Source organism: Adelges cooleyi, unplaced genomic scaffold (assembly GCF_023614345.1).
Source record: "Adelges cooleyi isolate 19-005CV unplaced genomic scaffold, UGA_ACOO_1.1 ACOO_flye_CR_arks_rails_tigmint_CR_PRNA_1, whole genome shotgun sequence".
In the NCBI taxonomy this organism is placed as follows: Eukaryota; Metazoa; Arthropoda; class Insecta; order Hemiptera; family Adelgidae; genus Adelges; species Adelges cooleyi.
In genome coordinates this window covers 1,525,689-1,553,582 of record NW_026095751.1, presented here as the reverse complement: position 1 = coordinate 1,553,582, position 27,894 = coordinate 1,525,689, and the positions used below count along the sequence as shown (strand labels likewise).

The window sequence follows — 27,894 nt, the reverse complement described above, 5'->3', positions numbered from 1 at the left end:
TCTCGACTTTGAAAGGGAATAGGTGAACTTTTTACATTTTCGGCCCATTCAACTACATTTTGGGGGGTTTCATTTATAATCTACAGTTTAGGAGATATCTTAGGTCAAGACACAAAGAAATATAAAATAAAAGCACATCGTTGAAAAAACAATACCTTTTCAGCTCCGCATCGAAGCTAAAAATGTAAAACTAATATACAGTGGATTCATATTATTTTGTACTGTTTTTTTTTCAGATAAATAAAATATGATTAAAGTTAAAAAACAGCGACCGCGTTTAACGAGATGACCAGTTGAAAAGCAGCAAATAATGTCATCGGCCGAGGACGAAATATGGTCGTCTGTTGGTATGTTTGGAAAATTGTTTATTTGTCCATAGTTGTGGTCGCTCTAGCTCAGATTTCTGCGGCCAACAAATCCCCTCAGTTCGTCACCGACAATTGGCAAACCGAAATCATAGTCCGGCTGAAAGAAGGTCCAGACACCCCTGTCGGTAAGTAACACAAGTAAACTTAAATTTTAGTGTTTAGAAAAGCTGTATGAAAACAGTAATTTTTGTATACAAGTTTTATGGAAGACTTTATTTAATTTAAGTATTGCCCAGGTTGGTTAATGACTCGTTGGATATTCCTCTGTTTACAGGAAGTCTTATTTACCGCGTGCGCGGAATAGACCCGGATGGCGACAAGTTATCGTTTGGCGTTCGAGAACCTGGCGACAAAATTATCAGAGTTGAATACTATAGCAAGAACGAAGCCAACATTTACCTCAAAACCGAACTCGATCGAGAGGTAATTGTATTATTTATTGTTCGCGAACCTAAACAATTTATTAACAGTAACCTCTAAAAACGTTATCCCCATTTGAGATCACAATTGGCGTTTTTTAATTACAACCCACCACGGACCGAGTAATATTGCAGTTATAAAATAGAAACTATGTTAAAAAAAAAAAGAAAAAAGTCACATTTTGGCCACTCTTTATAATCATATTCGATTACCTAGTTATTTTTTAAAATTATTCTAAGAGGGAGAGCTTTAGGCATTCGACAAAGGTTCCTAATTGTGTAGCCGATAATTACACATTACAGTTTAAGATTTGGCAAAAAATTGCCTTTATCTAACCTGCTAATAAACAGCAGGTAAAACGTTCTCTTGAGCTTCTACACCCAATGTTCGACCATAATATATAGGTTTGTACGGTTTTCAGTTTTGACTATGTGTGTGTGTGTTTTTTTTTTTCTAAACAGACAAAAGACGAATACTCGTTGGTTTTGACTCTGACCGACGGCCGGTTGGGCGAAGGTAACTTCATCACTCAGAGTTTACTGTTGATCGTCGACGATACAAACGACAACGCGCCGATTTTCAAACCGTATCAAAACACAATATTCGTGCCGGAGGACAGCCAGCCAACGGTGATAGCAACGGTCGAGGCTACCGATGCAGACGAAGGCCCGTATGGACAGGTACATCCAAACTCGGCTAACGCACACAATATAATGAACACAGTGTAAAACACAAATTATCGGGGTTTCACGGTCCGCCGACAATTATTATATTACTTCCCATGTAGGTTCGTGTCCGCACACCGGGCGCTGTTTAATTTTCACTATTTATGTATTCATCGAACCGTCGCAATACGGCCGGTGTGAAAATACAATGGGGGGGGGGGGGTTTATATTAGTTATTCCAAAATAATACACTGTATTGTGGTGCGCACACCGTGTGTCGTCCCTGTAAACGTGTGTGTTCGGGGTGTGTGCCTAAAACGACACCGACAGCGTGACGTCATACATAAGTCACTTCCTCCCGTATTCGTACACGGGATGTAGGTATACTGCTGTTTTTTTTTTTTTTTTTTAACAAAAACCAAATACTTTTTGGCATACGGATCTAGTAATAATTGTTCGACAGTAATATTATTAACGGCGAGAATTGTATAGGTGGTGTACCATTTACAAGACACGGACGCCGTAGAAAGTGGTCTGTTTTCGATATCGACGGTGAACGGCCAAGGCGTGATTCGCCTTGTGGGAAGATTGGATTATGAAAAAAATTCATTACATCAACTCAGGGTGTTGGCTGTGGATCGTTCGACCGTTGAAAAGGTTCGTGCACCATTATAACGACGAAATAATACGACGGCAATATTAATAGAGATCTATCAAAGTCGATTAATATGTGTTATGTAAGGCATGGGAAGGTATGGGGTAGTGATAAGTGTGAATGAGATAGGTATGGGACGGTGATAAAGAAAAATCGATACTTCCTGGATAACTAATAAGGGAATTGGCTGTAAAGAGATCAGTGTTGAGAGAATCAGTTGATTTGAGGCAGAAAATCAGCGATCAGTATGTCTTAGGATCGAACAAAACATTTGCTCCATTGATGACATAATCTAACCAAACCTTCCTGGTACGAATCCAAATTTATTTATCGATATTCTTGTTTCACTCCTCAACCTTTTCTCGACTAATTTGCAATTCGCTATTAATATTATTTAATTAATATTATTCGAAAAATCCAGAGAAACACCGGCACCGCAGCAATTTTCGTGAAAGTCCAAGACGTAGAAGACCAACCACCCGAATTCGTCGTTGTCACTCCAGTCGCCAGGGTCAGCGAAGACGCTCCCGCAGGAACTTCAATTCTTCAAGGTGTGTACCATATTATTATAATAGAGTATCTACTATTTTTTCCATATTTAACTGCAACGATTTTTCGCTTCCCAGTGAAAGCCATCGATGGCGATCGGGGTGTAGATAATCGCATAGTATATTCGATTACACGCGGTGGCAATGGAATGCTCGAAGTGGAACCCAACTCCGGTATTGTTTATACCACGAGCGTCCTTGACCGCGAAGATCCTTTTATCATCAAAACCGGAGCTATTATCATTGAGATCATGGTATAATAATAATCGTTATACTCGCGTACCGATGTGTGATTCGCATGTAACTCTACTCAAGTGTTTTCTGTATGTGATAGGCCACCGAAGATTCGAAAAACATTTTCCCCAACCCTTCGACGAAAACCGAAGTGACCGTCATCGTGACGGACGTCAATGACGAAACTCCGACGTTTCGCAGTCCTTACTACATTGCAGAAATCAACGAAAACGCTCAACAAAACACGCCGGTGAACTTCATCGGCAACATCATACCTCAAGTGTACGACTACGACCAGGGCAAGAACGGTACGTTCCGGTTGCGAATCCAACAAGGCCGCAACGGATACTTCGACGTGACACCGTCGGAAGGCATAAACGAAGCGTCGTTTCTCATACGCGTTAACAGAACGGCCGACCTGGACTACGAGCAGATCAAAGGTAACGGTCTTAATTATTGTTCAACTCGTGCCGCTGTCGTCGAATTAAATTACTTAACGTGTTCCTCCGCACTTACAGTGATCAACTTCACGCTTGTCGCCATCGAAACCATTGCGAAAAACCCAAAGTACAGCGTGGTTCCCGTCGCCGTCTACATTAGAGACGTCAACGACAATTATCCCGAGTTCTCACGTCCCATTTACGAGGTCTTTGTTCCGGAAAATTCCGTATCGGGCAAGACCATCGGCAAAGTAGAAGCCACGGATAAAGATTCCGGTGTGTTCGGTACGGGCGGTATACGGTATACGAGCATAAGAGGAAGTTGTGCTGATTCGTGAGTAGAGTTTTGTTTTTTCGCATACGCTCCATACCTATATTATGACAAAACCAATGTTGTGTGTTTCCATACAAGTCTTTCGTTGAACCCGGAAACCGGCGAAATAGTCATCAAATCGGACAGACCGGTATTCGACCGGGAGCAGATTTCCAAACACTTCTTGACCGTAGAAGCGAGAGACGACTTGGGCCTGGGCAACAGAAACACGGTGCAGTTGATCATAAACGTCGACGATGTCAATGACAACGCTCCGCGTTTCCTTTCGGCCAAATACGAAACGCGCCTGAAAGAAAACCATTTGATTTTCGAGTCTCCAGTGGTCGTCGAAGCGAGGGATTCCGATTTAAATGGTATTGTATACAGCACGAGTTAAATTTATTCGCGAAAACATAGAATCGAGGATATGTTTTCCTCTCCTATCCCCTCCACGGCCATCTCACAAACCCTCCCTCCCTGAACTGTCACGTGGGCCTATAGGATTGCCAAAATTAAGAAACCCGAGAGTACATATTAAAACAAACCGTTTGATCTCATTTTTTAATTGGTACCTCATTACCAGTAAGTTGCAAGAAAAATACTATCTAAATTTTAAAAAATCTTATCTCGTCTACGGTTTGAGGTAAAACATTTTTTTATGGGTTTTAAGCGTATTAAATATTCTAGACAACTGCCCAACGATTTAAAAGCACATCTTGTAGTTCTACCTATGATAAGATTGGTATGATGACGCTAATTCCAGATAGATCCCAGCCCAAAAACCTATTCATGTTAGTCGACGGTAGTTCAACTATTCATTTTACATCGTATTATGTGTGACACGTGTTCGAACATCATTTCAGGTACGATCAATTCGGAAATCACCTATCGGATCATCCAATCGGATTATCCGGTCGAAAGTTTCGCCATCGACCCCGTCACGGGCGTGTTGAAACTTAAAAAACCTGTAGATTTTGAAAAATTACAAAATCGCAAGAGTGCCATTGGGCTGGGCGGAAACCTCAAGCCAATACACTTGGTAGTCCAAGCTCAAGACCACGGATTGCCACCGCTGTCCGACGAAGCTCACGTGGTTGTTTATGTGGAAGACGTTAACGATTTCGGACCGAAATTCGAGAGTCAGAATTACGAGACGACCATATCCGAAGACTTGGTTGGCGGCAGTACAGTGTTGCAGGTAAATTCGGCAAAACAAAATATGATATAATTATTATTCCCCCTTAAGTCTTTGTCCTCTCTGTCTTTGAGTTATTCCATTCTATAAATACTCCGTGGAGATATGTCGCTAAGACTCTTACCCACGTACGATTGCCCTTATTGAGGACTAAATATTTCTCTAACCATTCACATAGTTTCATATTGATCAGGGTTGTCTACTTGAAATATTGTAATTTTTTTTCCATCTCTTTCAACCCACTTCACCGACAACCTTTTCTCTCACTATATTTTCTCATTATTCCCAGGCCCACGCTTGTCTAGGTAAATTGCTAAAAACATATTCTTTTACGTTTTTAAACTTTATCCAAGAATTAATCGATGATCATATACAGGGTGATCCAACTAACGTAAGACACTCATTTTCTCTGAATATATGAATATTTTAACAATTTTTATCACCAATCCTTATTAGCCAAAAAAGAGGGATTTATTTAAATGGCAACATATAGTTTTTATTACATAAATTTGTAGACAAAAAATTAAAAAATTTTCTCTTGATAGTTATAATATTTCTACGGTTTTCCAAAACCGGTAGCGCACATAAAGTTCATATTTATGTTCGCATTGTCCAGTTGGCGATAACATTCTTACAACTAGGAAGTCACTATAAAAGGTTTTGAAATAATGATAGACAAACGGTTCTTATCTACAGATTACTTAGATTTGAGTGTCTTACGTTAGTTGGATTACCCTGTATATATATATATATATATATATGTACATAATTCTTCTTGCGCGGTTACGGATTTTTAGGACCGTACCGTCCGACATAGAACGTGTCTTGAGTTTTCCCATTCTAATGTTAATTCCTTTCAATCCGTTGCTGGCTTTGCTTTTTCCACGTAAGATAATCTAAAATAACATAATATATCATCATTTGATTGCCGCCTTTGTCAGGTTAACGCTTGGGACGAAGACGGGTCAGCGCCGAACAACGTCGTAGTGTACAGACTGAGCAGCGGCGCCGAAGACAAATTCGTGATGGACGCCTACTCGGGCGTGATCAAAGTCGCCCACGGCGCTTCTTTGGATCCAGACAAAACGCAGCCGAAAACCAACGTGTACTATTTGGAAGTAACAGCGATCGACGGCGGTATCGGCGACCAACAGCTTAGTTCGTCGGTTAACGTGACGATAAAAATTCAAGACGTCAACAACAAACCTCCGTTTTTCCAAAAAATGCAAGCGGTCCGTGTAAAAGAAAACGAAATGGTAAACATATTATTTACGTTAATAGCAGTGTTCGGTTTAGCTTCGATGCGAGAAGTCGGGAAGGTTTTTGTAGATCTACAACATTAGTGATAAGAAACACAGCTTCAAAATAACTGCCTACCACCTAGTAGAAGTGTGGGGAGCAAAAATAAGGGAAAATAGAAGGTAGAGGAGGAAGGGGAAAGGCAGAGCAGGGATATTCCTTCACAGAAAAGCATGTAATTGTCTTTCAAGTCCAAAAACGTATCCATGATTATTTTTTTCCGCGAGACCTCAACAATTGTTTTTTTTTCACTAAAATTATTCTTAAGCGGTTGACTAGCTTTACACTACCCATTCAACAACATGTTCATTCGAAACACAATGATCAACACAGCCTAACATCCAAATCACTAATTGTGCAATAGTACATGTCCAATTTTTGACAAAATTTAATTATCACACTTATATTTGTATTTCCCTACCTTAGATACACGACCTGTGTAAAAACTAAAAACATGACTATTCTATTAAACCGCAATAGAAATAACAGCCGCTGATGTTAGTGTTTTGCGCTGAAATTGAACAAGTCCAGCATATGTCTTCTTCTGAAAGATAGAAATTTGTTATATTACACGTTATGTTAAAAATTTAAACATACAAGTTCTATTATAAAATAAAAATCAGATTATTCAATAATAATAGATTTCTCGGGTAACTTAGTAGCACTTCATCTGAAAAACAAATATTGAACTTTAATTCAAACACTGTTTTTATTAAAATAATTGTGATTTAAATGTAGTAATTCCACTAATTTAAAATGCCTGCAAAATCCCTTGTAAAAAAGGTGGACTAAGAGAATTTTGTTTTTTTATGTATTTCATACAGTTTTACCCGACCTTCTTCTCAGACTTGCTTTGACAGTTTTTTGCGTATGATAATTTATTATTCTTTATTCGAAAAAGATGTTCAAACTCTGTGGCCATAATCATCCTCAATTAGGATGATATTTTCGCGACTGTTTGGATTTTTGAAACGGGTTCATATGGCGATAATATCAATAAATCTAAATACATTTGAACAACATATTTTTTGTAGGTTGGAAGCATTATAACAAAAGTAGAAGCCGAGGATCCGGACGCAAAACCGGTGTTGAGGTATCGAATCAACGTGGAAGCTTCCGAAGCGCGCAACGAAGACGGCGTAGTCGTTAGCCCGGTGGAATACGATTGGCCGTCGGCGTTTTCTTTAAGTCCTGTAGACGGATACCTTAGAGTGGGCAAATTGTTGGACAGAGAAAAGGTAGAAACCATCCGACTGACGTTGGTTGTCGAGGACATCGCTGCAATAAACGGCAAGCAACTAGTAGACGGTGAGTTCAATGGATTTTTAGTTTACCTATTAAAAGCACCATTGGTGGAGAATGGAGGGGGGAGGGGCTAAATCAAATAATATACACACGACGGAAATTATTTGTGGAAATTAATAAAAAAGAAAAATTATTTAGTAAAAAACAATTTTCAAATAATAATAATAGTAGATCTATTTTTGATGAGTACTTAAAATGGAAAAAACTTGATAAAAATTCTAATAGCCTACGATGCGTTCTAAAAACCTCAATGGCTGGTTGCTTGGATTGAAAGAGGGCCTAAAATACGGATTTATTTCTTTAATTTAAGTTAAAAAAATAAAACACCTATTGCAAAAGGTGTACCTATGAACCTATGTACTTTTATAACGTTTATTAAAACTATAACTATTGAAAAAAAATCCAAACATGATAATCCGGAATACTCGGCATAATTATTTTAAATTAAAATACTTTAAATCTGAAATAAATCATTATCTTGTCTTTGCACTCGTACTACAAAAAAAAAAAATTAGAAGTTTTCTAAGAATAACTGTCCACAACATTTATTATAATATCTAACTGCACATTTTAAATTCCCTACTGGCTGTGAACTTAAGTGTTATTTAACGAATGCGGTTTCATTACACAGGAGTTCTTATCGTTCACGTGGACGACGAAAACGATAACACGCCGGTTTTTCGTCAAGAGTTTTACAAGAGAGCTGTAATGGAAAACAGTCAACCGGGTATGCCAATCATCACAGTGTTGGCAGATGATGCGGACAAAAATCGAACAATCCATTATTCGATTGAAGGTTGGTGTAAAGGGGAAAAAATGTAATAGAAACTAATTTACATTCATAATCTCCATACACAGATTAGACATTTCGATTTGAACAAATTTAATAGGCAGCTATAGAATTGATTAGCACTTGACGATATGTCTTTTAATTTCTTCATATTTGTATACACATATATTTGGGTTTTTGTTGGATTACCTTCTAAAACCATTACATCGCTTGATTCCAATAGTTTCTGGGTAGTTCGTATCGCACTATCTCTTGAATTTCCATGTAAATATTTCAAATAGCATACCCTATCACATACTGCAACCAATTTACACCATATGTATGTTTTCCACAATAGGCTTCCTCCTTTTTTTAATAGTTTTGCTGCTGGTGATTAATTTGTTTTTAAGTAAGTTGATTATATGAGATATTCCTCTTTGGTGGATTCTAATACAATATTTTACAAGTGTTGTATCCGGTCCGTTTAGAAGGTTTTCAAAATATTTCTTAGATAGCTCGGCTATTTCTCTTTTGCCTATAACTAATTCTCCATCACAGATGACCATGTTCATCTGTGATTAATAGATCCTTGTCTAATTCCTCCACTAAATTGTATTTTACATTTATTCTATTTTCTTCTATTTCTATAATTAACTTTTTTATTTACGACCTTGAGAAGAAACTAATTTACATTAATGGGTATCGTTATTTTTTTTTTGTATGTGTAGAATCTTCCACAGACGTGACCGATTTGATTCGACTGGATCCCGAATCTGGAGAAATCGTCGTGGCCGGTCGTATAGATCATGAACAACTGCATTGGATCAACATCAGCGTCCGAGCGTCGGACAATGGAGTGCCGATTAAGTCGTCGTTTACCGAAGTCGTATTGCGAGTGATCGACGAAAACGACAACAATCCGTATTTCGCCGAAGAAACGCCTACCAACATAACAATACCAGAAAACACTGCGATCGGTAATGTATATACAAACAATACAGGGTGTCTCAAAAAGAACGGCGGGGTTTCCAACGGCTGTAGGTTGTGAAGTATTGGACCTACAGCGCTCTGGTTGGGCTTGAATGAAACGAGGAGTTGTCAAGTTTCGAATGACTGCCACTAGATGTCTCTGCCATTAGATGTTTCACAGTCGTAACTGAATTACGCTTCGCTAACTCGATCACATCGAACGTGAAGAGACATTTAGTGGCAGTCATTCAAAACTTGACAACTCCTTGTTTCATTCAAGCCCAACCAGAGCGCTGTAGGTCCAATACTTCACAACCTACAGCCGTTTGAAACCCCGCCATTCTTTTTGGGACATCCTGTATAATACACCTGGCGGTTGTACCGTGTTTAGTCGGCCAATGTGACTTTATGACTATTTTTCCCAATAGGAGCTTCGATTGCCACTGTAGTGGCCATGGACGCGGACTCTGGTGATTTCGGAAGAATCACCTATTTACTAGATCGTCTTTCGTCTCAGGTAAGTTGCATTGTTGAAACGTTGACAATATAGCTGTATATTTTTTTTCTCAAATACATATTTTGTCAACAAAATCCAAACCAAGTGAGAGAAGGGATTGTTGGGAACCCGGTTAATGTAAGCGTATTTTCGCGAAGGTACAAACAATCCTTATCAACTAAACATCACTTATCAGCATACATAAGTAAACTATAGATGACAAAAACATGGGTAGGATATTTCCAATTGAGGCCACTATATTTTTGTGGTACTGGACTGATAAGACATTGAGACCGTTTGTTTACAGTACTGCATACTATCTTATTTAGACTATAAAAAGTGAATTCGTATCAATTTCGTAAAACTTGATGACCGCTGATAAGACGTTATGTCCTAACGTACAAAAAAAAAATGTATTGATAATTTTAAAAACCAGGTCACAAACATTTTAAATTAGTGAATTTATAAAGTCCAGTTGGTCGACAACCATGTAAATAAAAAATATACACTATACACATATAGTCTACGGACATAAGATGGACGATAACCGTTGTTATAAAAAAATAAACGCGATGAACACATGATTAATACAGACTTGCATCTCAAATAAATAGTTTGAAGAGTGAGAGTCAGTGGGAACTACATGAAATAATACTGGTAGTATTATCACAGGAATGACAAATTATTGAGGATCTGTGTTATTTTTGATAAGGTATGACTACGAATTTGTGGTCACACTTGGCGTTGTCCTTTAAATTACTTAGGTCTGTTACACAGGCTCGCATTTTATATGGTCTTTAAATTAATTATAAATCATTCTTTGAATTATATATTATGTTTTATATTATTTTTTTTTTAACAAAAGACTACATTTTTACTAGGGCAAGTTCACAATCGACACAAACACCGGAGTGTTAAAGGTCGCCGACACGTTAGACCGAGAACAAACAAACACCTACAATTTAATCGTGGAAGCTTGGGATAACTATCAGTTTGGTTATGTCTCTGGCGAAAGCCGCAATGCCTTCAAGCAAATCATGTAAGTACACATTCATAATATTTCACACGTTTCTACACAAATAATAATCTTTACCTTCTGGTTTTTACTACTCTATAAGAGTTTTTGCCACCATCACTATTTCCCTTCTATTTAAAAATAAATTTGTTTAGTTATAGACTTGCCACATTATTCTGGGTCGTCCTTGAGGGTTTCATTCCTCTAGGCTTCCAGTTCATCAAAGCTTTGAAATATTGTTTTACTTAGCTTTTACGCATTACATTTCATCTCAGATATCTTTGAGAATATATTGACAATGCAAAAGATGTACTCTCTGCCTCTGTTAAGCGCAAAACTATTTCTGAATACTAAATAATATATTTCTTAAAAATTATCAAATACCTGAGTATAAGTGACAAGTATCACTCTCATCGCATATTTCAATGCAATGTTCAAGAGTAATAAAGATAGAGCATCTCCCTGTTTCAGTCCTGTGTCTACTGTAAAATTATCAGACATGGTCCGGACCAATCTTATTTGTTGGTACAAGATTTCTTCCATGTACATTCTGACCAGTGCCACTAGCTTCTTCGGTATACCAGATTCCTCCATATTATAAAGACCCTCTTGAAGCCTACTGAAATACTACTTAGAAATAAAGGATTATTTGCCAAAACGATGTCACGTTGTTGTCACGGCCGATGAGCTGATAAGAAATCATTGATAAGGGTTTCGTGGTAAAAAATTAGTGATAAGAGACACTTGATAAGGTGTAAGTGATAAGAGATAAGATGTAATCTAGTTTCGGCGATTTGATGTATTGATTCCGTCTTATATCACTTATTTCTTGTGAGAGTAATGGGAGGGAGGAAAAAGGAGAGTAAAACTTAGGGGAAGGATGTAGTAAGGTGGGTAACAGAAATAGACGTATTTGTGTTCCAACGTCTTTTCGAAAGATTGATAAAACTTTTTTTATTAAAATAATAGTTATTTTTCTATAGTTTGATCTATAATAGAGAGCTAATCTATTGTTGATCTCCTTTATCAAAAATCACGTCAGTACTCGCCCTGCTTTTAAAAAAGATATACTTCTTACATAAATAATAATAAAAATGTAAAACAATATCTTTAACAATGCAAACAGGGTTACTGTGTCAGACATCAATGACATGGCACCGGTGTTTCAACACTTGCCCGACGAATGTGTTGCGGTAACAGAATTCCACACAGTCGGCGACATGATCTTATTGGTAAAAGCCAACGACGCGGATGATCCTAACACAGTAAACGGCCGAATAATGTTTTCCATTGAAGACGGAAACGAAAGAGGTCAGTTATATAAATAAAACAATTTCTAGGCTACCCAATGGAGTTGTCCTTACTATGGGTTTGGTGTAGAATTTCAACAAAGTCCTCTAACTTGGTTCCGGATGATTTAAAATCTAAATTTTCGCTTGAATTGTGAACATAATTTTAAAACCAATGCCTTCTTAGCCTTCTGTTGGATATAGGCAGTGATAGAGAATCATCGCGGTTTTGCAACGTCATCAGTTAACAGAGTATATTGTAACTGTTGTATTTTGTAGCCGGTCACGAAAAATTTAGTAGTTTGACCAAAAATAGAACAATAATACATTTTTCCAGAACTTTTTGCTGTTCATAACGTCGACTATTGGTCGGGTCGTTTGTACACGACGTCTTCGTTAAAGAACCTCTACGGGAATTACAGTCTGTTGATCAGAGCACAGGACGGAGGAAGTCCTCAAAAATCGAGTTTGGCCACCGTCAACGTTTGCGTGACCGACGTCAACGACAACGCTCCTCGTTTCGTGTCGCCCGCGTACAACGTTACAGTGAGATTGCTTCAAGTGAGTATAACTTACCGCTAAGTATTACTTACTCCAGTAAACCATGTAAAACGGTTTTTTTTCGTTTGGGGGGGAAATTCCAGAACACCACTGTCGGAAGTCCGGTGATCACTGTCGAAGCCATCGACGACGACGTCGGACAAAACGCTGAAGTCCGGTACCGCCTCAAACAAGATCTGATGGGAGATTGGAAATCGTTTTCCATCGACGACACTACCGGATTGATTACATTGAAAAAACCACTGAATAAAGAAATACAAAAGGTTTACCAGGTCAGTGTCCAAGTTACCGTAGCAGGTTTGCCAGCCGTGTTGTCTTCTCGCCGTTTGACTACTCCTAAACTGTCTCAATATATTTCCTCTTTCTCCCGTCTCCTTCCTTGTCAATTTTACAACAAAATCGTCCTAACCTAACCTGAATAATTCCCCACGCCATTCCAAGTTTTCTACTATCCTTTTTTTAGACCTATTCGTCGTCAACCTATTTACCATTTCATAATGTTATATCACTAATTTGTTTTATAGATTCGCGTCGAAGCCTACGATCTAGGCGTACCCACCCCGTTGTCGTCTGACCTGGAACTGACGGTACACGTGAAAAGCTCCAACGATTTCCAACCGCGATTCCTGATCGACCAAGTCACCGTGAACTTCACTGGTATGTCGCGTTTAATGTGCTTAACTAGGAAAACTTGACTTTATCATTTTCCCCGCTATAGAACACCGAGAGCCGGGATCTGAGTATTGGCAGCTCATCGACACGGTCGACCGAGAGGAGCTGAACGATATGGAAAAACCTATACCGCCCGTTTGCTATTATGTGATTTCTGGCAACGAGGATAACAACTTTATCGTCGAACCGCTTAACCACAGGATTTCCGTAAGTCATCCGCGTTCGTTAGGTGTAAAGAGGATGTGGGTGGGAACAGAATGGCGATAAGGATTGGAGTGGGCGGGGAATAAGGGAATCAACTGATAAGAGATAATATAAATACAATAAACCCCAGATAGCTGATAAGAAACCTATACAACTTTAGAAACACCAGCTATACATGAGCGGCAAAGCTTTTTATGTACTTGGTCTGTGCAACCAAGGCCATCAGGCTGGATTTAGACATTATAGTAGTGATTAGTATCAAAATTAGTAACAAGTTCCATAGTATGTTGTGTCAAAACTCAAATTCTCCAAACTTTAACCTAAAAACTAAATCATAAATAACGACTAAATTATAAAATGTTGATGGAAGATTCGAGTTTCTTAGCCTAAATAGAGTTTTCCATTATACGTTGTCTAGATACACCCGGCCTCATTTTTTTTTGCTTCTTCTGAAAAATATGATTTTTCATGCTGGTTTCGATTTTGTACTTTATACCTCAAAGTGCAAGGATGGGATATTCCCTAAAGTTGGTATTAAAGGGTTTTCGGGCGCATAAGCAAGCCCATAGAAGACTTAAAACAGAGTGCTTCAATTGGTCTCCTGGTTACTATTTTGAATCCGACTGCTGTGAATCTGACCTAGGTAGCTTTAATTTTAGGGGTTTCCTTTGCTTAGGTCGCCGGCGTACTTGATCGTGAAGTCCGAGATTCGTACGAGCTCATGGTGAAAGCCAGCGAGGATTGTTTGCACTCTCCGCCAACCAGTCGAGACTACGGACAAGAAGACGACGACGACAGTCTGCTCAAGGTCTCCGTGGTCGTCAACGACATCAACGACCATGCCCCCGAATTCGTCAAAAGGATATTTACCGGCGGAGTCACCACGGAAGCGGATTTCGGTGCCGAGTTCATGCGGGTCAAGGTAATATTTCCACAACGCTTAAATAACTGACGACCGTACCTAGTCAAAAGTCGTGACTTAGAAGTCGACCAGAAAGTAATTTTTTAATTTTTTCAGGCGGTCGACGCGGACAAAGGAAGGAACGCCGAACTGTCATACTACATCGTCCCGGGCTCGTTGCAACTGTCGTTGGCCGAAGGGCTGGACAGCATACAGTACCCGCCCTTCTTGGTGGACATAGCCACCGGTGCCATCTATTTGAATTTCGACCCGCAAAAAGGCATGAAGGGCTACTTCGACTTCCAAGTGCTGGTAAACGATACCGGGGGCCTTTACGACATGGCCAGGGTGCTGATCTACTTGTTGCGAGAAGATCAACGGGTCCGATTTGTCGTCCGGCAGAATCCTTCGCAGTTGCGGGAAAAAGTCGACATTTTCAGAGAGTAAGTAGTCGAGAGTTTAGCTTCGATGCACTGCTGAGGAGGTGGTCTTTCAACTTTGTTTTTTTGCGACAACGTTACCAACCGGCAGTTATTAGCGACTTTTCGTTTATGACATCTGGTACACCGTGTTTGTAATTTCAACGGGATCCGACTCTTTTTCTCGAAACTATAGCCAGTAAAAGTTCTAACTTAAAAACTCGTATGGTTTTTCCAAATTTTAACTATGAAGAAGTGAACTTTTACTACTTTAACCCTCCCCCCCCCTTCGTCCCCAAAGTACCAATTAGATAAAATGTGTGATTCATAAAGTTGCTACTCGAAGGGATTGGTCCAGTATTAAAAAAGTTATAGTGTATACAGGCACAAAAAAAGCCTACACCGTAGTAAAATCAATACCTTCTACGCTTTGCATCGAAGCTAAAAACGAGAAAAATTATAAACAAGAAGAAAAGGCGTCGGTGTTGGCAGTATTCATAATACAGTTAAGAGGGGAGTTCAGAAATTAGTTTTTAGAAGAATGGGGTATAAGGAACTGGAGAAAACAGCGAGTGAAACGTACAGGAATTTTGGAGTTTATTTTAAAAAGTAGGGTAGAGGAATCAATTTTTCCGGACAGAAGACATGACGTAAGGAATGACAAATTAGCTGCGTGCCTGCGATCAGACTAGAAAGAAAGTTGAGAAAAATTTTGGACAGATGAGTAACCGTGTGGAGGACAAGGGATGCAAAAGACGAAATTATGACATTTGTAAAAAGCTCCTCTGGCCTCAGATGAAGCAAGGTCCCAAAGGCCATAACTATATTCCAGATTGGGACGTACGAGAGCACAGTATAAGGCTTTGAGCGGAGAAACAAGGTGTAACTTAAAAGACGTACGGTTCTAGAACTCGAGGAGCTTAAATGTCAGTTGTCAGGGTGAAAATTATTAATTAGAGACAGAAAATTGGCTGATCATATTCTGACATATTGTTCATTGAATTTTTGTTGTTGTCTAGGATTTTAGGTAATGTCACTGGAGCCATAGTTAACGTAGACGAGTACAAAGTGCACGAAACACACGACGGTCGCGTGGACAAAACAAGATCAGACATGTACTTGCACTTTGTCGATCACCGAGACAACTCCATCATGGAAGTACCGCACGTGCTCAGGGTAATCGACGAGAACATTGAACATTTGGATGCTCTATTCAAGGTAATTAACATCCGACCCGATCTCCGTACATGGTCACACGGTGGTACGGTGATTTTGCACTCTGTACAAGTGACCTATTGCGGGTTGTAGGTGTTGTGATGGAGTCCAAAATAGAAACACAATTGAAATTTATTTTTTTATACCTGAAATCAGTATTGCCGAGGGTGACTTTGTTTAGCGGGAAATTGAAATGTTAAGGGTGTAAAAATGTTTTCAAACGCAATTTTAACACAGAAAAGAAGCTTTACCATTTATACACGGGCTCGTGTAGGACGAGATAAAATCATGTCAGACGTTTTGAAAATTATCTAAAAATGGACAGTGCTGGCTGGTGTAGGGAAATTCTCATTTTTCTTTCGTTCCGGTTAAACTGTTCACTCGACAAATGCGGGAAATGGCGATGTTGTCGGTGTACGACATTAAAACAAATAAACAGTGTAGCCACGATCACAGAAAAATTAAAAAAAAAAAAAGGAAATATCCGAGTTTGGGCATCACTGGCTAAATCTCAATATGTCTGACCGTTTTAAACTAGACTGGTACAACTGGCCCTAAGATTTCCATCTGTTTATTCAGTGGTTTTAAATCCTACCGGACCGACAACCTGCACTGAGCTGCACTTATAATTATTATTATTGTTGTTATTGTCTCGTTTAAGGAGTTCAACGTTTTGGACACACAAGCGGCCGAACCCGAACCGTTGCGCAGGGCTTCCATTAAGGACGACAATGTGATTTGGATGTGGTTGGTCGGCACTACGTTTTTCTTGGGACTGCTCCTGATCGTCGTGGTTTCCATTTGTCTGTCACAACGTTCGCATTATCGCCGGCAACTCAAGGCGGCCACCATAAGCGCGTTCGGTAATTATAATCGAAATAAACGAATACGGTCGACGGTGATAGTAGTTATTGATAAAAATGATTTATTTCTCTCCTCTGTCGGTATAGATCCCAGAACGCCCGACCACGTGACGTCGGCCGCGATCGGTGGCCGAGTACCGAATACCAATATGCACAGTGTGGCCGGATCTAATCCAATGTGGATGCAAGCGTACGAAAACGAATGGTTCAAGGACAGAGAGACCCTAAGGTAAATTGCATCGGTACACTGCCACCTATTATCGAAATTCATAACAATGGACCGAACTGTTATTATTTTCAACACCTTTAGAGGAGGGAATTAGAGGAAATAAACGGGAAAAGAGAACAGTCAACTGATAAGAGGCATAAGATAAGAGAAACTGATAAGAATGACGATTTATTAGAAGAATGAACAGAAAAAATCAGCTGATAAGAGATGGGATAATGATAAGGGATGACTAGCTGATAGTGATAAAGGAGTGATAAGAACGGTGCCTGATAAGGACTCGCTGAAAAATGTATTCTAAGATTTATAATTTTACACAATTTCTTTGCTCTTTTCTACAGACCATTTGGCTGTGGAATACACTTTCTTCTGGTTGAATTTTGACTTTTTTAAACGCTAAAAGCTATTTCTTTAATATAATCTTCTACTACTAATAGGTACATTAAAATATTCTGTAGGTTTATCTACTAGAGTTGGGACGACAATGTTTAAACGTTTCTCTAGTGGTATTACAGTCTTCTAGATTTATTTTCGATATTATTTGTTGATTTTAATCTAAAATAAAACTAGTTTCAAACAAATTATAAATCCAATATTAGAATTTTCACATTTTCTCCTGCAATAAAAATAACTATAAAATGCTACAGTGATTTTAAGATCAGTTCTGTATGTTCCATCCCTATTATCCACCAACCGTTAACTTGGCATCGTATCCTATATGATTCAAACGTTTTAAATTTAATTTTCGATAACCAAACCAATTAGCGTGATTATTATTAATATTTTGGCATTGCTAAGTTAAAGGGTACTTTGATATTCAAACTCTTGGAATTCCGCTGGAGTTCTTAGTTTAAGACCTCTTCGTTTGCTAGCAGTTCAACGTTTGCTTTTCAATTTTTCGTTTTACGTCAAACTCGAGTCGTAAGCTTGTGTGGGGTTTTAAAGAATTGGTCGAATTCTTATTTTATCTCTTGGCACCAAATCTTTCAGACCCAATTCATCAAGATCCACAGGTAATTACAACCGGGTCTGGATTTCTTCGGTTTCGTTCCCGTTTCAGCTTCGTCTCTATTAAAAATTACCAATTTCAATGACCTTTCAATTAATTTTTCAGCCAAACTTCAGAACGGGATTCGCTGGACGACAACACGACCACCAGCACAACTTCCCCTCAACCGATTGAACGATCGACCACAACGCTTTTCATCAAAAGGTAAGTACACTTTGACAGTGTTGTTTTGAATACAATATTTTATTTCCCTATAAATCTGTTGATTTCTCGAATTTGTGAAGGAAATGTAAATTTCTAGCGAAAGTAGGCTATTCTGAATACTCGAAATCTTATTCAGAACATTAAGTCTGGTTGCAGGTCTGATGTTCATAATAACCGTCCCACTTCAAAACCTAAATTGTCTGATAACTTTAGTAATGCTTTTAACGATTCTCAACATGGATTTCGGCCTTCTAAATCAACTGTTACATATTATTTAAACGTTGGTGGCGGTGAGTCTTAATTATCACGGTTCGCTTCCTATCTTGTGTTTTACTAATGTGTCTTGTCTGAAAGTATTACTAGATCAATTTTTGAATATGTGTCAGGAGTGGTTTGTAAAGTGAAGAGTATAAAATCCCAACTTTTCGGGTATGATGGCATAATGAATAAAGTCAAGGTTGACATAGTATTTTTTGACAATCAGAAAAATATTAAATATCCAAAACCATTTACCATAATAAGAAAGGCGGACCATTCCTTCTTTATTTCTTCTTTTCGTGTGACGTTTTAGGACTTGAGGTCTGAAAATTGAACTGAATGTAGATCTATGGTCGGACATGTACAATTTTCAAAATAAAACTAAAAAAAAGCAGAGGGGAATAACACTTAGACAATTTTAAGGTTGCTATGTTTGAAGGGTATTTGCCAATCTTTGCATTATACTGTAACCATGGCAGTAAATTATTATAATAAATAAATAAGAAGGTATATATTTATTTTTTATTTGTTTGGTCCAGCAACGATTGTAACATTCATACGGACACCACGGACGACTACTATGAACGGACAAGGATCACGGTAAAAAATTTGGAAACGACCGAATTATGACATAAAGCTCACCGGGCACCTGCTGGGACAAAGCGCTACAACCAAGTCTCTCCTTCCTCGGACCTTGGACGATACAACGATTAATGTATAATATTATATTTGTATCTTTTTCTGACATAACTGCTAGGTTTTTGAACCCAGAAGAAGGACATTATTCGATACAATTTCATATCATTACAATTGTATTTAATGATTCTTTCTTTTTGAGGTGATATTTTTGATATTTATTTTCAATTAGTAAACCAGTATTTTTTTTTTTTTGGCTTTGGCTGGTCCAAATTCTGTAATAACACAACAACCTGTTGTGAGTGAAAAGCAATTGTTTTTTTTATTAAAAAAGCAAAAATTCACTTACATAACATAAGTAAAGTAGTCGACATTTTGTCAGGCTTTTTGGTCCAAATCATTTAAATCATTCGCCGAATAAATGGTTCAGTTCAAATGTTGGTCCAACCCTGGCTTTAAAAAATATTTTCTTAAATAATAAATAGTAAATATATATGTATAGAGAGCCGTGCTTTTAGCACAGGGGTAAAAAAATCTAGATAAAAGCCATAAATTCAGAGTGTGCCAATTAATAGTACCTAAATTACTGACAGTAAAATAATAGTCTTATAAACGACAGTGGTGGGATCTGAAGTGATCGTCAACAGTTAATACTTTAATTCGTTAAGACAAAATAAAATAATAAAAATCGATAATTTTTCGACTAGTAATTAAATGTATACCCCCGTTTTTAAACGATTCGCTTTTACAAAATGCATTTATTATAATAACAGTATTTCAACAACATTAGCAAAGTTATTACAAAAAAAAAAAATATATTAAAATTATTTGTCTGTCAACGTTTAACGTCAACCTTAGCTTAACAAAATTAGATTGTTTCAAAAATATTTACTTCATTTATTTGCGAGGTGGAGGTGTTCTGAAAATTGATTTGGCCCCTTCTCGTGGTATTAGCACGGCTGTCTATAATAAATAAATATATATATTTATATATATATTTTAGCTCTTAGTTTCAAATAGTATCTAGGTTAAGTCATAGTGTAACGTACAGGGTGATTCATTGAGCAAAACCCACTCAATTTGCCAATTTGTAGATAATCTTTTCGTAAACATATTAGTTGCTTAAATTATTTTACCATATTTGTAAATTAATAAACACTTGCCTTGTTTCAACAGCTCTGTCCACTTTTGGAACTTAAACCAATCGAAACCCAACCTAACCGGCTTATATTTTAAAATTTTAGCAACTCCAAAAGTAACCATCCAAAAATGGTCATCGACCGGTCAAAATTGTCGGTAAATTATTTTCTATAATCTAAAAAACATGTCAATTGATAACAAAAGTATCTCCAAAAACGAAAAACTACAAAATTGCAATATTGTCTAAACAGGGAAAATTAGTGTCTTATCACATTAATGAATCACCCTGTATGTGTGAGTCTCGTTGAAGTCATAGTCGGGCATATATACCGAAGTAAAATATATATATATATATTTTATCTTATATGCAAATCTTTCAAAAATTTGATGGTTTTTTACATCAAAAGTCTTACACCCAATATCCAATTACATTGCAATCAAATTTTATGGAAAGTGCCAATTTCCACAAGTCTTTGTCACAATGTTGTTTTGCTCGAAACCTAATTTTTAATGCGTTTAGCTATTTGTATTATTATTATTATTATCGTTAAGACAAATTGCCAAAAAGTATTTTATGATTTTATTTTTAAGGTTTTTTATTTGATGTTTTTTCCTTTCTTTTTATAAGTGTATAATTAAGTGCTTCTTTCTTTTTTTTTTTTTGTAACGCTTGTCCCAGTAAGTGTCGTCTTAGCCCCAGGACTTTGTGAATAGCCATAAACAATGTAAGCTCATGTGCTGTTCTTATAGAATAATTATATAATATTATGGTGAAAATGCCAGAGTTTACCGATTGTGGATAATTATTTTATTCCGTTTTTGGGAATCGACGGTGAAGTTTTCGCGAAGTGCTTTTTTGTAGTTTTCATAGTAATTTATTTTGAATAATTATTATCGTTAAACGTTATTTATACTATTATCACGTGAACCATGTACATAGTTATTTTATTTTAAATCAAAATCAACTCGGTATAATCTGTATATTTATACGTACTTATTATTATATGTTTTGTAATGTTTACTATTTTAAGATTTTTTAATAAAAAGAAAAAAAAATGTATAATAGTTTTGCTTCAGCATCGACGCCGAACTGAGAAGAAGGTTTACATTGTTTTCACAATGATTTCTCTGGGTAACAAGTCTATATATAGATCACAAGTAAACTCATCCCACAACGACTGGACTGTTTTAATAGTAAAAGTAGATATTATAAATAATTTACCTTTAACTAAATCTGGATGACAGCTCAAAACACCTACCAAACATAATTTTTGCGCTGCTGTCACAAATTGGCTTTTAAATATTTTTTTTATCACACATAATAATAAACAAAACAATAACAAAGAATGTCGTGAGACCGAAAAATTAACAAACTACCTACTATTTAAAAAAAAAAAAAGATTCCAAATTATTAGCTAATAATTATTACATACATAACGGTTTAAGCTTTTAAATAATTTATCAGCTGTCTCTTATCAGCATCTACAATCAGCTGTTTTATTATCATTATGGGAAATCTCCCCCCCTCCCTCAATGACCCCCAGCTCAAAAACATATCCGTGTTAAAAAATATCAAAAACTCTTCACTGGCTTCACCCCTGGAAACGGATACAGTTGGGCTATAACGTATACGATTTTTTTGTTTTATTAAGGAAAACACCAAATAAAAATGGGAAAATTACACATATTTCAATATTCCTCCCCTTAATCTACAGATTTTGCGTCGAAGGGTTTTATTGAAAGTGATTTCGTTCACCTTACGGTTCGAATAATTCCTGTAGACCTGACCTCCATCGTGTATGCCTTGACCCCGTTGTGTTGGTTTTTTCGTTTTAATTGTTGTTGTTGTTTTTTTTTTTTATTAATAGTTACAGGTATCTAATTATATTGTTGTAGTACCGGGGTACAACGGTCAAAACAATGTCGTCGACCAAAGCGAGTATAGGTACTATATAATTTGCATTGTTCGTATTCAAAATATACAATAATTATTATTAAATGGCATGTGTACGACGACGAGGACGTTGAGCTCACCCGGATGGGGTCACGCTCGATAAGCACACAGTTTGATTAGCTGTATCAATTTTTTTTTTTTTTTGGTGGGGAGGGAAGTCAGTCAAGTAAGACTTGTGTAGTGACGGTCAGCTGTATTTTTGGAAGCGGTAATTAATATTAATTATAAGGGATGACCGCTTGGGGACGAGCCGATTTAATATATGTTTACCGTGTGAATGACACTGCCGTTGACCGGTCGTCGGCTTATTTAAATTTATCCTGACTTGTGTCCGAAAAAAAATAAAAAATATCCATGTTAACCAAATGCAAATACCGAAATTCACTTAGAGTCGAGTTAGGATTTGAAATTTTAGGGATAACTTTTTGTCGTGAACATGTTATGCTTAGTTTAGCAAGTAGTTATTGATTTCACTACTTCTAGTATAAGCAAACCACTAAGCTATATTTCGATTGTGTGCTAAAAAAAATGTCTAACAATTAACATGATTATTATGTTATTGGGCTGGCTAAAAGAAATTTAGAGACAAGAAATTAGGGATGAAAATGATAAGAGATTAGTGATAAGAGATAACAGGTGCGTTTAATAAACATAATAGGAAATGTATTTTCATAGCGTAAAAATGCCTATTTCACTTGATAAATAACTTATTTAAGTACTTGTAATTATATTCTTGAATTAGTCAAGTTTTTCTCACTATAGACGATGTTTTATCTTTTTTAACATTAAAACAATAACTATACTTGTAACCAATATTACAGGTACAACACTAAACTAATAAGCCATTTAACTATTTAAAAACTATCATCGATTATGTTATTTTTCGAGTTGGACTCCTATGTGGATTATATAATTATTATTGTAATATGAAAACAATTATTTTGTGCATTACAAAAGTCACAAGTGATACTAAAAGAAAACAATTTGTACCTAGCTTACTTATGATAGTAAAAAAATAATTAAAAAGTTTTTTAGTTACCATTGTACTTATTTTTTTCCTCTACAGCACAACTAGTAGTAAACGTTTATCTTTAAATTTTTTATTAACTCATAATAGATCTGGTCATGAAAAAATATGTAGTTATGAGCATGTGTTTGTCATGAAATCCAAGCTTGGCAATAACCAAAATGGCAGCAAAAAAAGAAACCGTTGTTTTATGATTGTTTTTTGTATTAGAAACTTATTTTAAATGTAATTGTTATTTTATGTAAGAGATTTATTTTAAAAAAATTTCTGGGATACAAGAGGAGCAAAGTTTGTTTGCATAACAAGAACAATACAAAAAAATTATATTTAATTAATTATTTTCTTTTAAATTCATTTTATTATAACATTATAAATTTCAAATTTAGATACAACAAAAATGTATTCCTTTTTTAGATTAATAGCATGTCTATAATATGTGTGAAAAAAAGACTATGATAACCTAATGCGATGATTCACCGATTTATTAAAAGACCGAACAATGGTTTTTTGACTATTCTAGTATATTTAATTAATCCAAATTTAAAACTTAAATAAAAAATAAAACAAAATACCAAATATAGAGGACGATTTGAATTTCATCGCTTACCTGATTTGTTGACGGTTTACTACTATTTTGAATAACTCAAGTAAAACCTTTTTTTATCAAACGATAATTAACAATGTTCTTCTTTAATTCAGAAATCCTATTGGGAGGGGAAGGATAACTTTTGTAATTTATATAGCTTTGTGTACATTTAACTGGTGTTTCGATAATAATTTACTGAAAATTCTGACTGGTCGATAACTGGTTTTCGATAATTAGGTTCACTTTGGATCGGACGAACGACTTTTTCCACTAATTTGTCCGAAGGAGCGCAATAATCTATAAAACTGTAAACTTTTACCATTTTAGAGTCAAATTTTGATTAGTGCAAGTCCAAATTTGTTTTAGGTTGTTGGCGGAATTTTTAAAAAAGACAAGATGAGATAATTCAAAACCGTTTTAAATAAAAATAGGTCTTTTTAGGTGTTTATTGTTATTATTTTTTTGAACGTTTCTAATCGTGGAAAACTTTAGATTTAAACAGTTAGGTTTAGTCGTTATAACAAGAACAGCTGCAGCCGGCGAAGACTTGAACAGCGTTATCAATTGTTTTCTTATCTCTTATCACTTATCACATTAAACGCGTTAAAAAAAAAAAATTAGCATGCACATTATTTTGTAATTTTTTTTTTCTACTTGATAACTAGATCTAGGTATTAATATGATGACTTAGGATTTATTTTTTAAACAAATATACCTACTAAACTGTTGGATCTGACTATTGAAAAAAAAACATTACGTTGGTATTTTGTTACTACACCGTATCGTAGTAGGTGCCTATTTGGTTTTGTACGTTTGAGGGAAAACGAACGCGGCTCATCATGTCAAAATCGCCGTGTAGTACAAACAACAATGTCAACATTTGTGTTCTAGTGTCGGTGAAGGATCCGAAACAAAAGCTGGTGTTGCTCGACAAGGAACCGTTGGTTTTAGGCCGAACGCCACAGACCGGAATACTGGACAGAAGGTTGTCGAAAAATCAAGGTAGATCGTTTATAATTACATACTTAACGCTGCAAACCGGCAAGACAGTACAATAATTATACAATACACTGTTGTCGGTTTCTAACAAAAACATACGTACCGTCCGACACTTTAAACTATTCGAGCGACACTCTTGTTGTATGAATACTAAAATAGCTAGTATCGAAATGAGATGTGTTTCGAGAGCTAATCCATTGACAATAGCAACATAGTTCTCAGTCAAAAGTATAATAGGCAGTTTTTATCCATGAAATATGATTTTCGATGTTGATCAATTCGTTTAAAGATCTATTTACACTATACGGAACTTCAACTTTGAAATATTTGTTCATACAAGTCGACGATAATATTTACATTGACCAGCAAAGTTTCTGGAATACTTTATTTTGGCGTATCGCTGCTGGACCGTTTATTGTCTTTTCGGTTAGTGTAAACATAACGTTGTAACATGATGACATTTATAATATTTTTAATTAATTCATATATTGTTTTATAATTCAATTTTACATAATAGATTATAAAATTAATGTTAAGACATTCTGCAGTATTTGTAATAATATTATGCTGTTTTATAGTCTTTGAATTCTACAAACAATATACAATATTCTCCAAATGGCTTTCTTTAAATTAATATTTCACAAACCTTTTTTTTTTTCATATTATTGGTAATGTTTTTTTTTATCTAAATTTTGCCATGATAAACACTTTGCTTTATGTAAAACTGTTTTTAGTTTTTATTTTAAATCTACCATCCAACAAACTTGGTGATTTGATCAATATGATTTAACTATTTAACTGACTTTGCTGGATTTGAATTAACAACAAATGTAATGTAACGTTGCAAATCCGTAACCGGACGTTAAATGTTCTGTATAGTGTGTGAATGGACTCTTAGTGTCGAATTGCGCTTAATCTAGTTTTATTTTTTATTTCACCAGTGAAATTCGAAGCGGACTATTCGATGGGACGAGTAGTGGTCGAACAGTTGGGAAACAACAAGTCTGCCGTCAACGAAGAGTCCATGTTGAAAGGAGAGAAGAGACTCATCAGTCATGGCGATAAAGTGTCGCTGTTGTTCAACAGCGATTACTGCTATCAGCTGGAATTTATTCCGCCGCCGAATTACGGCCTTTTCGATGCCAAGAAGAGAATATCCGAATATTCCGAAAACTCGATCTCTCCCAAAAAAAGAAGAACGGCCGCCGCCACCGAAAAATGGGAAACCAGAGACGGCACGTTGCTAGTGTACAACAGCGACGACTTGGTTCATAAATCTAAAGTAATGTTACACAATATTTTCTATCGACATTTCCCTTATAATTGTTAACCGAGCTTTGTTGGTTGTTTTTAAGGTCGCGGCATTCGACTTGGACGGAACAATTATCGTAACGCAGTCCGGTAAAGTTTTCCCTACCGATTGCACGGACTGGAAAATAAACTTTCCCGAAGTCACCAAAACTATAAGACAACTGGCCGACGACGGCTATAAAATTGTGATATTCACCAATCAGGGCGGCATCGGCACGCTGAAAGTAAATGAAAAAATGTTCAGGACTAAAGTGGAAAACATTGTCGACGTGATTAAAACACCGGTCCAAGTGTTTGTATCGACGACCAGTGATATATTTAGGAAACCCACGACCGGCATGTGGAACATTTTTGTTTCCGAAGTAAATTCTCAATTTAACGTTTGAGCGATCGCAAGCAAACGCTTACATGCAATTTTTTTTTTTTTTAATTTAATTAGTTTAACGGAGAAATACCAATCGATATGCAAGCAAGCTTCTATTGCGGAGACGCAGCTGGACGACCGGCTCGAGTGGTAAACAATAAACATACGAAAAAGGACCATTCGTGTTGCGATCGTTTGTTTGCCATGAACGTCGGCCTTAAGTTTTACACGCCCGAAGAGTATTTTTGGAAAAGATCGGCCGAACAGTACGACATGCCTCTTTTCAACCCCAAAGACATAATGGCCAACGTGAAGTACTCGGATAAGCAGCATAAATTTTTTAGCACTCATAAAGAGGTAATTTTTACATTGAATATTACAAACATGACATGTTTTAACACTATCGTTGGATTTCAGATAATTCTAATGGTCGGCTGTCCCGGCTCGGGTAAGAGTTACTTTGCTTCCAACACGCTGGCGACCCACGACTGTGTGAAAATAATTAACCGAGACACGTTGGGTTCGTGGCAGAAGTGTCTCAACGACGCCAGGAAGAGTCTGGAAATCAGTAATTTGAGTGTTGTCATCGACAATACCAATCCCGACAGGGAATCGCGCAAACGTTTCATAGATCTGGCCAAAAGTCTGGACATACCGTGTCGGGTATTCGAAATGAACACCTCCAAAGAACACGCCAAACACAATAACAAGGTAAAACAATTTTATACACATTTTGAGAACGTCTCGTTGTATACGATGTGATTGTTATTGGTTTTTTTTTCAATTTCAGTTCCGAGAGTTGACCGACAAGAAACATCAAAAAGTATCGGACGTCGTAATAAATATGTATTTGTACGTATTGTCGTTTACAGTTAATAAAACGGTTGTGTTGGTTTTTTTTCTCATTTAAATATTTATAATACGTATAAGAAAATCTCGTTTATTTCAGTGCGAAATACGAAGCGCCGTCCAAAGAAGAGGGCGTTAAAGAAATAGTCAAAATTAATTTCGTTCCTCATTTCAAAAACCCAGAGCACGAAAAATTGTACAAAATGTATTTACTGTGATAAAATATGTAACGTGTGTTAGTATATTTTTATTTGAAAATTGTATTATTATTTATTTATTTATTATTATTATTATTATTTTTTTTTACCTTTATAGTTTGTACTGTTTCAGAAATTGTATATTCCTATTTAATGTTTAAAACTTAAAAAAAAAAAAGAAAGGTAAGTTTATATGACTTGTGTTTATTTTGTTTTTAAGTTTTATATAAATTTATTAGTTTTTTTTTTTTTTTTTGTTTTAAGAATTAATATTGTGATAGTTTTATACACTCGCGCTGTAACAATTGATAACTTACTA

At 36.4% G+C, this 27,894-nt stretch overlaps 2 protein-coding genes across 2 annotated transcripts in view; both read left to right on the top strand.

Annotated features, from left to right (window-relative positions):
- Positions 1 to 21,272, top strand: part of LOC126834303 (cadherin-23) — a 45,160-nt gene extending 23,888 nt beyond the window's left edge. The window contains exons 2-29 of the mRNA XM_050566125.1: positions 237 to 493; positions 643 to 791; positions 1,250 to 1,468; positions 1,946 to 2,110; positions 2,530 to 2,659; positions 2,735 to 2,910; positions 2,991 to 3,330; positions 3,409 to 3,664; positions 3,743 to 4,017; positions 4,507 to 4,841; positions 5,780 to 6,094; positions 7,172 to 7,445; positions 8,074 to 8,238; positions 8,940 to 9,188; positions 9,609 to 9,697; positions 10,558 to 10,715; positions 11,818 to 12,002; positions 12,318 to 12,541; positions 12,625 to 12,813; positions 13,066 to 13,198; positions 13,260 to 13,420; positions 14,094 to 14,339; positions 14,436 to 14,761; positions 15,757 to 15,955; positions 16,614 to 16,815; positions 16,903 to 17,044; positions 18,156 to 18,254; positions 19,052 to 21,272. Of these exons, the coding sequence (XP_050422082.1) occupies positions 334 to 493; positions 643 to 791; positions 1,250 to 1,468; positions 1,946 to 2,110; positions 2,530 to 2,659; positions 2,735 to 2,910; positions 2,991 to 3,330; positions 3,409 to 3,664; positions 3,743 to 4,017; positions 4,507 to 4,841; positions 5,780 to 6,094; positions 7,172 to 7,445; positions 8,074 to 8,238; positions 8,940 to 9,188; positions 9,609 to 9,697; positions 10,558 to 10,715; positions 11,818 to 12,002; positions 12,318 to 12,541; positions 12,625 to 12,813; positions 13,066 to 13,198; positions 13,260 to 13,420; positions 14,094 to 14,339; positions 14,436 to 14,761; positions 15,757 to 15,955; positions 16,614 to 16,815; positions 16,903 to 17,044; positions 18,156 to 18,254; positions 19,052 to 19,142 (5,652 nt within the window). The 5' untranslated portion in view covers positions 237 to 333 and the 3' untranslated portion in view covers positions 19,143 to 21,272. The remainder of the gene's footprint in view (positions 1 to 236; positions 494 to 642; positions 792 to 1,249; positions 1,469 to 1,945; positions 2,111 to 2,529; positions 2,660 to 2,734; positions 2,911 to 2,990; positions 3,331 to 3,408; positions 3,665 to 3,742; positions 4,018 to 4,506; positions 4,842 to 5,779; positions 6,095 to 7,171; positions 7,446 to 8,073; positions 8,239 to 8,939; positions 9,189 to 9,608; positions 9,698 to 10,557; positions 10,716 to 11,817; positions 12,003 to 12,317; positions 12,542 to 12,624; positions 12,814 to 13,065; positions 13,199 to 13,259; positions 13,421 to 14,093; positions 14,340 to 14,435; positions 14,762 to 15,756; positions 15,956 to 16,613; positions 16,816 to 16,902; positions 17,045 to 18,155; positions 18,255 to 19,051) is intronic.
- A 3,212-nt stretch (positions 21,273 to 24,484) lies between these two features.
- Positions 24,485 to 27,648, top strand: LOC126834318 (uncharacterized protein F21D5.5). The gene is made up of 7 exons (XM_050566146.1): positions 24,485 to 24,857; positions 25,796 to 26,136; positions 26,210 to 26,527; positions 26,605 to 26,886; positions 26,947 to 27,240; positions 27,320 to 27,381; positions 27,479 to 27,648. The coding sequence occupies exons 1-7, from the start codon at positions 24,695 to 24,697 to the stop codon at positions 27,594 to 27,596; spliced, it is 1,578 nt and encodes a 525-aa protein (XP_050422103.1). The 5' UTR covers positions 24,485 to 24,694; the 3' UTR covers positions 27,597 to 27,648.
- The last annotated feature ends 246 nt before the right edge of the window (positions 27,649 to 27,894 follow it).